Below are 12,715 nucleotides of genomic sequence, written 5' to 3' on the forward strand. Positions count from 1 at the left end.
AAAAAAAAAAAAAAAAAAAAAAAAAAACAAGAAATAACTGCACCAGGTTCTCACATATATGTTAGGACTTTTAGCTTGTTGTTTTAGAGACTCCTAACAGTGGGAGCAGGTGTATCTCTGACTCTTGCCTGCTCTGTTTGTTGTTGTTGTTTGGTTTTTTGTTGTCCCCCTCCCCCCCAACAAGGTTTCTCTGTAGCTTTGGTGGCTATCCTGGAACTAGCTCTTGTAGACCAGGCTGGCCTCGAACTCACAGAGATTCGCCTGCTTCTGTCTCCCAAGTGCTGGGATTAAAGGTGTGTACCACCACTCTCTTGCCTGTTCTTGAGACTCTTTTCCTCCTCTTGGTTTACCTTATCCAACCTTGATATGATGTAGCACGAATAATAAAATTCCAGGGACAGATACAGGGGTTCAAGCTGAAGATCAGAAAAGCAAAACAGCCAAGCCATTAGAGCAGTCTTACCACTGCCAGGCTGTAGTGGCTTAGTTACTCTCTGAACTTCAGGCAAGCTTTATTTATTTAAACATAAAGAAAATATCCTTATAAAAAGAGGGCTTTCTCCTTGCCTTATTGTAGTTGTTTTATCCTGTTTGGCTGTCCTCTCTTGGAAGCCTGTTCCTTTCTGAAGAAGAAATGAAGGGGGGGGGGGAGTAGATCTGGGGGAGAGGCTGGAGGGCATAGGAAGAGCAGAAGGGAAACTGTGGTTGGTATGTATTGTATGAGATAAGAATCTATTTTCTACTTTAAAAAAAAGTTTGAAGAAAAAGATCCAGTTTAGAGATAGGGAGACGGTTTGGCAGGTGGCGATGCTTAATGCTGTGTCCCTTGACCTGAGTTGGGTCCCCAAAACTCACAAGGCATGAAGAGCTGACTCGTGCAGGATGTCTCCTGACCTTCACAGGAGTATGCCCTCCCTGCATATACACACGCACGCACACACACACACACACAATAAGGAAGTTCTTTAATAGGCTGGCCTTGTAGTAGAAGGCGTCATTACCAGGGAGCACTGCCGCGTTCCCTCTGCTTTGTGGCCAGGAAGGGATCACCAGCAGCATGGCCGCCATCACCTTTCCTTTGAACTCTGCATCAGGAAGGCACAGCTCCTTGGATGTGCAGTTACCAGTTTGCTGTCAACTCTGTGGTCATTCGGAAGCCCGACATTGGATCAGCTTTAACCTTCCAATTGATCACCAGTAACTGGAGCCTTAGCACAGACTGCTGCCTCACTTTGAACCTGGCCCCAGAAGGCTGGCGTTGGAAAACAAGGCAGAGGCGGCTGCCAGGCTTTCCGCCGCCACGCTTGAGCTCTGCCTTCTTCACTCGTTAGTGTCACGTCCACGTATTATTTGTGTGTGCTCAAGCAGCTTAAGGGATAAACAAGAGGTTCACTTCTCCCTCCACCCTATGAGGCCTGATGCTCAGATTCAGGTTGTCATGGTTAAACACTCTCACCTGAGGAGCCTTCTCGTCCACCTCTGATTTTTAATTATATTTTCTTCTCAGGTGTGTGGTTCATGCATGTCAGGGCACATCTGCAGAGGTCAAAGGACAATGGGAATCATCTTTTCATCATGTGAATTCCTGGGTCAAACTCAGGCTATTGTGCTTGGCATCAAGTCCCTTACCCACTGAGCCCTCTCACCAGCCCCTCTTTACTTTTCTAATTCCCTACCGTACTGTCCAAGGTAAACTGACCACTGGTCATGTCACCTGACATATTGATGCATGCTGCAAATGGTGCCTGGAGATCACACGGCCCTTTCATTTAAACACTTCCCAGTGTTGCTGCCCAGCAAGTCCCCGGGAAGTGAAATGTAGCGTTACTACCCATCAGCCTTGGAGTCAGTGCAGCTAGAACATGGGGACGGAAGGCTTGGCACTCACACAACACCTTAGCACTGACATAGTTCTGATGCCTACTATTCAGGCTTCATATTCTATTCATTAACTGCCTGTGTCTGCCTATCACTCGAGTCCTTGGAGAGCTGTGGCATTCTGTGAACTAGGTATTTGCTAAGCCACACAAGGTAACACTCAGCTCTGATTCAGAGCTGTGCATGCAACACTTACTTTTAATTGTTCAGCGTTTTAGGGGGAGGAGGGAGTTGTTAAATAACAAGTCACTATGTAGCCCAAACTGGCTTAGAATTCACTGAGGTCAATGTTGGCCTCAGTCCTTCTCTGCCTCCCAGGGAACTGGATTACAGGAATGTATCAACATACACAGCACAACAGTTTTTTTGTTTTGTTTCTTTATTAGGGGCGTTGAGACAGGGTTTCTTCATGTAGCCCTGGCTGTCCTGGAACTAGCGCTGTAGGCCAAGCTGGCTTCAAACTGAGAGATCCGCCTGCCACTGCCTTCTGAGTGCTGGGACTAAAAGTGTGGCCACCACTGCCAAATGCATAACAGAGTTGTTTGTTTTGTTTTGTTTTGATTTGTTTTTTTCAAGACAGGATTTCCCTGTGTAAGAGCCCTGGACATTCTGGAACTCACTCTGTAGGCCCAGGTCTGCTTCCCGAGTGCTGGGACATAGCACAGCATCAATGACGACAGCTAGAGCCAGTATACAGTATCCTGTAGTATACAGTATCCCATAGTATACAGTATCCTGTAGTATACAGCTACAGCTAGAGCCAGTATACAGTATCCTGTAGTATACAGATCAGATTAGACAGATTGAGACCTGATTTTGATGCTAGCCTGGGACACAAACTAAGACACCATCTCAATTAAAACAAAATAAGTGAGTTTTGTGGTTCACAACTATAACTGTAGCACTGAACCCCTATAATTCAAGCATTCGGGAGGCAGAGATTGCCATGAGTTTGAAGTCACCCTGGTTTCCTAGCAACTACTGGGCTGGCCTCGTCTACCCATAAGAGTTCCAGATCAGCTTAAGCCTCTATGATTATCTCAAACAAACAGCTAACCTAAAACCAAATATTAGGGAATACTAGCATAGAAAAAAGTACACTGCATATTTATTATATAGTATTTTATTTAAAAATTTTGCTTTTACAGAGTCTAGTTTTCATTAGCAATTCCCAGAGGGAAACCACTCAGTCTTATCTGTGGACAGCTTATTTCTGCACAAGTGACACTAATCTGAAGGGTAAGCCTGTTTGGAATCTGACATATTTTACTCACCTACAAAGGAGAACTCCCTAAATTTAACTTCTCTAAACTCAGCTTTCCTCGAGTTTCTTCTTAAGACTCAAAAAACATCATCAGTAATTTGAGCTCTCAGCATCTGCTGATCTGAGTTCCCAGAGGCAGAGCCATCAACAGCTGGCAACAACTCAACAGTGGAGTATTTCCCAATTTCATGCAAAGTCTAGGCACGTGAATGAACAGTCCTCCTTCCCTCACCCCAACAGAAATAAGCTGAACTCTCCTCAAGAAATGGTAGTCAAAGGCAACATGAGCTCACAAAATGCATGATTACACCGCTGAGTTTTGTGAGTAGGCAACCACCAAATCAGGGGTATATGGAACCAGACTCATGGCTAGTTGAACCTAACTCCTCCCAAACCTTTTTCTCAGCAAATGAATTCTGAAAATAACCATTGTAATTAGAAGAAATTCTGCCCACCAATGGTCTTCTCCTTCATTCCTCCTCATTGGGAGCTGAATGGCATTGAAGAGCAGAGGCGAAGAGGCGTAAATACAATCTAAGGTGCTGCCCTGGAGAGGTCAGAGCTTCCACAGCATGGCAACCGCTCTGCAGATGCCCACATCGTGGTAGTTGAAATAGCAAAGCCCAGCAAAGGTCAAAGCTGAGACTGCTAAGAGGCCTGCCTTGACAGCCTTCTGCGATGCAGCCCCATGAACATAGTCAGTCACCACTTGTCCAAGGCCCCTAAAGAGGAGAAAGGCACAGCACAAGGCAGTTAGACAAGACATGACCCCACTCACCCAAGAAGTCAGACTCAAACACAAAGTCTTTATTTGTAAGTCTAATAAGTGTTTGCACTCTGAGATCACAAGCCAAAGCAACTCATGTTAAAAACACAGAAACAAACAAACAAAAAACCCAACAACAGTGGAAACCAAAATGCAATCAGGGAGTGCCTAATATGTAATAAAGCTCATCCTGTGGACTTAGTCCCCAGAGCCATTATACAGTAACTGAGCGTTCCTCTAGCTAGAAAATCTTCTCTTCCTTTCTAACTAGACAAGTGTTGTGCAGAGTCTTCACTCATGCAGAGTTTACTAAGCAGGTATCATATACCAGAACATGTCACAAATGCTGAGGGTGCCATCCTGGATGCTCCCTCTGTGTGGAAACGGACATGCGAGTCAAACAGAAAAAAACAGCAACTACACATACAGCTATGTAATTAGATAAACACCTTAGGAAGGGGGGTTTGAAAGAGAACACACACAAAGGTGACAAGGACCCTGCACCTCGGAGGAACAGTAAGGAAGTTCATGAGGATAGAGTCTGTGAGTCAAGTAAAAATCATAGCAAAGCTGGGGCAGACTGCAGAGTGCCCAGAAACATGCACCAGGGTTTAAGCAAAAAGTATCTGAAATAAGGAGTGATCTGACTTTACTATTCTACAGTATTTTTTTTTTAAACTTAGTCTGTTGTCTTTGAGACAGGGTTTCTCTGTGTATTCTTGGTTGTCCTGGAACTCACTCTGTAGACCAGGCTGGCCTTAAACCCAGAGATCTACCTGCCTCTGCCTCCCGAGTGCTGGGATTAAAGGCGTGCGCCACCACACATGGCAAATTTCACCTTTTTAACAGTATATGATTCAGTTTCTTAGTATAGTCAACGTGGTGAACTATCATCACTAATTCTAGAACACTTTTAAACACTCAAAAGGAAGCACTAGCCATTAGCCTACTCACCACCCAGTCACTGATTTGCTTGTGTCTAGACATGTGCCCAGTCTGGCATTTCATACAAATAAGACCACGCAGGATCTTCCCTTTGTGCCACACTTCCTTATTTACAAGCTTTTGCTTCCCATGTTCATCAGCACACATCAGTTCTCCATTTCTTTTGTTGTTATTGTTTGTTTTTGTTTTTCGAGAAAAGGTTTCTCTGTATAACAGCCCTAGCTGTCCTGGAACTAGCTCTGTAGACCAGGCTGGCCTCAAAATCAGAACGTACTCCATCGCTTTATGTGGCTGAATAATACTCTATACTCTATTTTGGCCACATGGATGGTTTTCACTTTTAATTAATTTAGGTAATGGGTTATGGCATTCTTGTATAAGTTTTAATGTAGACACATTCTGTTTTCTTTATGATGTGGGAGTTCCCTCCGTGTGCTATCATTACCATTAATGAATAAAGAAACTGCCTTGGCCTGTTGATAGGGCAAAACTTAAGTAGGCAGGGAAAGTTAGGCTGTATGCTGGGAGGAAGAAGGGCAGAGTCAGACAGGGACAACATGAAGTTGCCGCCGCTGGAGACAGACACACTAAAACTTTGCTGGTGGGCCACGACCTCGTGGTGATGCACAGATTAATAGAAATGGGGTAAATTAAGATGTAAAAGTTAGCCAAAAAAAAGTCAGAGCTAATGGGCCAAGCAATGACTTAAGCAATATGGTTTCTGTGTGATTATTTTGGTTCTGGGTGACTGAGACAAACAAGTGGGCCCTCCTGCAACATCTTTTTTGTTGTTATGGTTTTGTTTTGTGAAATGAGATCTTGCTATGCATCCCAAGCTGACCTCAAATTTTGACTCTGACCTTCTGATCCTTTTGTCTCCTCCTCCTTAGTGCTGGATGACAGGCAAGCACTATCCTGCCTGGAATGCTGGGGAAAGAACACAGGGCTTCACAAACGCTAGACAAACCTGTAACAACTGAGCTCCCTGACCGGCTCTGTATCTTTACTTAAGTATAGAAGGGAAGGGCAGGAAGGAACAAAACACAAAACAGTAGACAGATGATGTAACATTAGAAAGTAGGGAGCCTTCCTAAGGAAAACAAGGAAACAAGGACAACTGAGAACTGAGTAAGTGCGTAGGGAAAGCTCTGCTGAGGGTGCAGTGTTAAGTAGCTTAAGATGGGGAACAGGCCAAGTACAGAGCTAGTAATCATTTCAGACAGAACAGGAAGAGACTGGAGGGTCCCAGAACATCTGAGGAAGAGCAAGAAAGCCAGAGTGCCTGAAGGGGCAGCTGGAAATGAGAGCAGTAGGTGTGTGTGGTGGCGGCGCTGATGCTAAACTCTCAGGGCTGCCTTTTATTTTTCTATTTTACCTTGGTTTCGTTATCTATCTACATACATACATACATACAAAGTATTTTCTTCTACATTTATTGGTGTTTTTTTACCTATATGTATGTTTGTTCAAGGGGGTCAGAAGCCCTGGAACTAGAGTTACAGACAGGTATAAGCTGCCATGTGGGTGCTAGGAAGTGAACCCAGGTCCTCTGGATGAGCAGCCAGTGCTGGCCTTGAACTCAAACTGATCCTCCTACTTCAGCAAATGTGCAGATTACAGATGTGTTCCACTGTGCTTGGAAATTTTAAGAGTTTCATAAAGACAAGGTCTCACTGCTGCTGTCCTGGCTTTGAACTAGCAATCTTTCTGCTTCAGCTCCCTAGAACAGATAGGACTACTAGATATCTAATACAACATAAAGAATCTATACAAAATGTTAAGAATTCTTTTAGTTTGAGCAAAATAAGATAGATATTTTGTGAGAGTGTTTATCCTACTTAACATTTTAACAGGATAGTGGGGCTGCTGTATCCCCCAAGGGGGGGGGAGGAGTCAATGGAGAGATTACCGCTGCAGTGAAGGATGGTGACACGATCTGGGGCCTGAATATGTAGGAACACAATGGAATGACAACAATTCACATAGCAAGAGGATGTGCCAAGTGTGGTGGTGCACACCTGTGACCTCAGGACAAGGGAGGCAGCAGTTGCTATGAGTTTAAGGACAGCTTAGGTCATTTACTAAGTTCTAGGTCGGCCAGGACTGCTGAGTGAAAGCCGATCTCAAAAAGTATACAGGAGAAAGGCTAGACTTGATGACAAAGTAGTTGGAAGGTGCAGGCAGGAGGATCAGGAGTTCAATGACATTCTTGGCTAAAGGAGACCCTTTCTCAGAAACAAACAAACAAACAGGATAAGCAGATTAGGAGACAAACATGAACTTGGCTTTACAAACACTATATTCAAACTGCCTATAACGATTAAGACAGCAACCAAGAAGGATGCATGTAGGGCACTCTGGTTGTGGTGGTTTAAATGAGAATGGTCTCCACAGGCTCATATATTTGACTACTTAGTCCCCAACTGGTGGAACTCTTTGGGGAGGATTAGGAGGTGTGGCCTTGCAGGAGGTGTCACTGGGGGCGCCTGTGGGGTTTCAATAAACTCTCACCATCCCAGAGCTCTCTCTCTGCTCTATTTATGGATCAAGATGTGAGCTCTCAGCTACGGCTCCAGAGCCACACCTGCCTGCTGTCGTGCTCCCCACCACGACAGTCGTGGACTCACCCTCTGAAACTCTAAGTCCCAAATAAAGTCTTGGTCGTAGGGTCTCTTCACAGCAACAGAAAAGTAGCTAGGACAAAAGTGGACATATGCAATCCTAGCACTTGAGGCTGAGTCAAGACAATTTCAAGTTTAAGGCCAGTCCGGTTATCCTGACTCAAAATAATTTAAATATCAATAAACTTCCCACGTACCAGGATCTATTTAATCACTACTAGTTGTTTGTATGTTTTAAGTTTTCTAGAAGTCTTGAGAATCTCAATCAGTGCTTTCTTCATGAACAGACAGACAGACTTGCAGCCAACAGACCAAACAGACAATGCAGAGGGACTGTTGTACTTGCCAGTGGCTGTGCAGGGTGAGGGCTGCAGCCAGGGAGTAGTCCACCACAGAGCAGGGGCTCAAGTACCCAGCCGGGAGCAGGCCCAGGAGCAGAACACTGACAACACTCTCACTAGTCCAGTGGAGAGAGGCAGCCTTGGAACCAGCTACAAAAAAGAGGAGATTCACAGAGGTGAGGAAGGACAAACACGTCAACCAATCACGAGATGGCTTACACAGTCAGCATGTAAACAGTATGCCAGCAGACCCATGCTGAATGCAGAATCAGATGGCATATCCGTCATGTCTCTGGGCACAAGACACTTTCCTAAAGGCAAGAAGACAGGCTACGTATCTGTGGAATACAGGAAGTCTTGGACTTCACTGAAACAGGTATCACGCGAGTGTAACTTAGCGATCACTAATGGACCTCTTTAAAATAATAATGATACTAATAACTGTGTAATCTTTAGAGAAAATGCAGTATTTCTAAAAAAAAAAAAAAAACCAGTTTAAGCTGGCCAAATGAAAGAGAAGCACAGGTCTCAGAATACCTTTGAAGGTTATGTCCTTCTTCTGCCCCATTTACAATTTGGTGCCAAACAAATGAAACACAAGGGCTGCCTTTAGACAAGTGAAACACAACTGGGGGCATCTTTGCTCTACACATTTCTAAGAGGCTCTAGATTCCTTAGAGAACTTGACAAAAGGATGGAGTTCTTATCCAGAAAAATGCACATGAGCATATACATTAAGTTCTATGTACACAACTTGAGGAAACTTTCCTCAGTACTGTGTAGTCCAGAACCAGTCTGCTAAATCTTACAAAGGAAAACTAGTCAAAATTAAAAAGGTTTTAAAAGGCAGAAAAACCAACAGTTCTAATTTCTCATCTCTCAGATGCAACTGTAAGTAGCTCACTTAAGAATCGGGGAGGACTGAAAGGTAAAAATAACACTCAAGGCATTTTACAAATACTATCACAGAAGTTAGGCATGGCTGAGGCAGGAGAACTGTGCCAATTTGGAATACATACTGAGTCACAGGCAAGCTACAGCCTGAGACTTATCTCAAAAATTTTCACAAACAACAAAAGGCCAAACAAACAAACAAACAAAAAAAAAAAAACACCATGATTTCAGAAGAACACTATGTTGCATGATTAATAAAAACCCAGAGACAGAAATTGGGGTTCAACTTGAAGGTCAGAAAAGCAAAAAAGGTAGCCACTAGCTCTTACCTCTACCTCAGTCCAAAATGGCGATCCTGCCTCCAGAAATCTCAGAATGAGACTGTGTATGAGAACTGTCTCTTCCCATCTTATATTCCTTTCTAGTGCTGGAGTTAAAGGTGTGCACCACTACTGCCTGGATTCTGTGGCAAACTAGTGTAGCTACTGGGATTAAAGGTGTGTGTCACCACTGCTTGGTCTGTAAGGCTGACAAGTGCAGCTGTTTTACTTTCTGAACTTCAGGCAAGCTTTATTTATTAAAATACAAATAAAGTATCACCACAACACTGCAAGTTTTGGTATAAGCTGCACTACAAAGCAATTTTCAGACCAGCCAGGACAAAATAAATATTTCTCTCTCCAGACTTTAAAAAAGGAAATATAGTTAATCATTACTTGTTCAGATTGTCTAATGTGAATATCCACACAGTATTTACCTAGGAAACTCCATATGGTTTTAATCAACCTAAAAAAAAAGTCCAGCTATAAATCCATGATTCCACCCTCAAGATAAGACTTTAGGCATAACTGGCTCCTCTTCATTGGCTAAAAAACCAGTAACTAAGATACACTAAACAGACTCCCTACAGAGATGTTTTCTTGACAGCAATGTAACAAATTTTGAACAGTTTAGGCCATTAGATTCTCTGTGAATACAAATGGCATCACTCATGTTTGCACTGTCTCCCCAAAGGTGTAAACTAGGTCTTTAACTAGCAGACAGGACAGACCTCCTGAGAGGCACCAAGACCTGCCGAATGTATGACGATTAGCCTAGGTAAAGATGGCACACAGTGTACAACTGTCTGGAGCTCCAGTTCCAGGAATCCAACTCCCTCTTCTGGACTCTGTGCACCAGGCATGCAAGTACCCAGACAGACATGCAGGCAAACACCCATACATTTAAAATAATAAAATTGTTAAATAACAAATAAATAGGTAAAACTGTTTATAAAGCGGAGAGAACACACAATGGTGGCTTGGTGACAGGTGAACATGCTGTGTGCCATGCCATCCTGGGGTACGCTGGTCCTGGAGAAACGCTGAGACACAAGCAGGTTTGACCATCCGGTTTCGGAGCAACAGAGCTGAGGAAAAAAGACAGGGATCATAAGCTTCCGAGCAGGACTGATAGACTTTCTAAACCACATGAGCATGCCACTCAAATCAATAAACGTTTTTTAAGGATTTATTTTTACACGTAGGAGTATCTTATCTACATGTATGTCTGTGTACCATGCACATGCCTAGTGCCCACAGGCATCCTTCCCCATAACTGAAGTTACACCTTATGAGCCACTATGTGGGTGCTGGAGAGAACCCAGGTGCTCTGGGAAAGGAGCCAGTGCTCTTAACATGCAGTCCCTCTGTGCTGGGGATGTATGTAGCTCAGCTGCTTGCCTAGCATGCGCGAGGCTTCTTCCAACACCACACAGAGCCCTAGCACAGGAGAAGTGGAAGCAGAAGTTCAAGGTCTTCCTCACCTATATTTGGCATTAGAGGTCAGCATGGGATTACATGAGACCCTGTCTGAAAAACAACAAAAATCTGTAGACTCCTAATGAATCGCATATATAAAAGGGCCTCGCTTTCATTTATTTAAAAACTGGTGGACTTGTGTTCTTTCAATTACTCATCGACTTATCTAGCATTCACTACAATCAAAACTGTGCTTGGCAACGGAACAAGAAAGAGAACGACAAAACCCTTTGCCCTCGAGATAGTCAACTTAGAGAGCTCACCCATTGGCCCCTCCTCTTTGTATTCCTGAACCCCTCCTTACTGCCCCTTTTGGATCCCGCCTCTTGGTTAAAAAGACAGACTGATGTTCACCCAGTGACATGGCAGATTAGCATGCGATGCTGAGCAGCTAAAACAGCTCTCGAAGGCTTGGTTTCATTTGCAAAAGGAGAATGTTCTAGGTTGCTTTCTGTTACTAGGATAAATACCACGGCCAGACTTAACTCAGGGGAAGAAAGGGTTTATTTCAGCTTGCACTTCTGGATCATAGTCCATCATTGAGGGGAATGAGAGCGAGAACTCAAGCAGGAAGTGAAGCAGCAGTCACGGAGGAGTGCTGCTTACTGGCTTGCTTACTCAGCCCAAGCACAAGCGCCTAGGACAGTGCTGCCCACTGTGGGCTGGGCAGCAGGCTGCGCCCCCCTCCATCAACCACCAACCAACAGTTCCTCACAGACGTGGCCAAGGGTCAAGCTGGTGGAGGCAATTCTTCAGTTATAAATTCCCATTCCAAGTGACTCTAAGTTGAATCAAGTAGGGCAAAAAGGAGCCAGCACAGTCAACAAGTGCATCTACTTCATAACATTGCTAAAGTCTAGGCAACACATGCAAAGGATTAATGAGTTCCCATAATGCTAACTGCATACATACACATACACACACACACAAATTATTCTCTCTCTCTCTCTCTCCTCTCTCTCTCTCTCTCTCTCTCTCTCTCTCTCTCTCTCTCTCTCTCTCTTTTTTGGGGGGGGGGTTATTTTTTGAAACAGGGTCTCACTTTGAGACCAGGCTGACTTCTAATTCGGAGGTTCACCTCACTCGGCCACCCTTGCCTGTGACCTTGAACCGGAGGCTGGGCCAGCACAAGTTTCTGGCCAGTCTAAGAAACAATAATTAACACGTAAAATAAACCTGGACAGCAAACCGATCAAGCCTTTCGATGTCACTGTCAACCTGGGCAGCAAAGAAAGACTTATCTTCGGAATAGAATAAAGTAAATTCTGTGACTTAGTTTCATTTCGCTTTTCTAGGCTAATTTCACACTTTGGCTTTCGAAATATTGTTTTATCTGTTCCATTTTATCTCACACTACGCATCTTTCTATCCCTTCACCATACACAGTTTTGCTGCTCTCCGTTGCTAACTACAATGTACTTCCCTGCAGAACCAAGACAGGTTAGTCCTTCCAAAACAACTACCCGAACTTTCTCTGGACCCATACTAACAATATCTATACGGCACAACCGTTTTTGCTTTACATTATCTGTACCTCCACCCCCTCCAACAAGTTCTTTGAGGCTAGAATTTGTTTATTCGTGTTTGTATACCTGTCTCTTAAGCGCCTTGCACAACCAAAATGCCTGGTTAAAAATGATTATCGAAGTCCTGAGAGGCGGTGCATGGTTGTCTTGCCAGCACTCGGGAACCAGTCAAGGGGCTCCCAGCAAGCTCGAGGTTAGCCTGTTCTACATGGCTAGATCGAGGAAAGCCAGCACAACTTAGCAAGCCGCTATCTCAAAACGAACAATTATCAAACTATTCCTTCCACCCACTCTCAAACCGGAGTCTGTTGTCACCGCAGCCCGGAGGCTGGAAGTACCAGCTGGGAGCAGGCACTTGGGCCTCAGGGCTACAGCGGTCCGGGCAGCGCCCGTGTAGGCGTCTCAGGGGCCGAAAAGGAAGACGTCTCACTACCCGGCTGCCGAGCCCTCACCCCGTCCGTTCCCCGGTCCAGGCCGCAGCAGGAACCTCTGGTGGCCAAGACACCTCACCTCGGCCTCCCTGGCCACCGCAGAAGACACCCAGCTTTAAGAGAACCGCCATTTCGAGTCCCGGGGCTCAAGGTCACTCGAGAACCTGGAAGCAGTTCTGCAGCAAGTCCCGCCCCGCAAAAAAAGAAGGGCAAAGCAACCTGGAGGGTGAACCGGAAGACGACGGGAGGC

At 44.6% G+C, this 12,715-nt stretch overlaps 1 protein-coding gene across 2 annotated transcripts in view; it reads right to left on the reverse strand.

Annotated features, from left to right (window-relative positions):
• Window positions 1–12,690, reverse strand: part of Sdhd (succinate dehydrogenase complex subunit D) — a 52,792-nt gene extending 40,102 nt beyond the window's left edge. The window contains exons 1-4 of one of the 2 annotated variants that reach the window (XM_050156250.1): window positions 12,545–12,690; window positions 10,001–10,117; window positions 7,821–7,965; window positions 2,986–3,864 (exon numbers count right to left, since the gene is read on the reverse strand). In XM_050156250.1, the coding sequence (XP_050012207.1) occupies window positions 3,699–3,864; window positions 7,821–7,965; window positions 10,001–10,117; window positions 12,545–12,596 (480 nt within the window). In that variant the 5' untranslated portion in view covers window positions 12,597–12,690 and the 3' untranslated portion in view covers window positions 2,986–3,698. Of the gene's footprint in view, window positions 1–2,985; window positions 3,865–7,820; window positions 7,966–10,000; window positions 10,118–12,544 lie in introns of those variants that run through there. The other variant, XM_050156251.1, reaches the window with a different exon arrangement.
• Window positions 12,691–12,715: the final 25 nt, after the last annotated feature.

The sequence above is a fragment of the Alexandromys fortis genome, unplaced genomic scaffold (assembly GCF_014885135.2).
Source record: "Alexandromys fortis isolate MF-2015 unplaced genomic scaffold, M_Fortis_MF-2015_v1.1 scaffold_89, whole genome shotgun sequence".
NCBI classification, from domain to species: domain Eukaryota; kingdom Metazoa; phylum Chordata; class Mammalia; order Rodentia; family Cricetidae; genus Alexandromys; species Alexandromys fortis.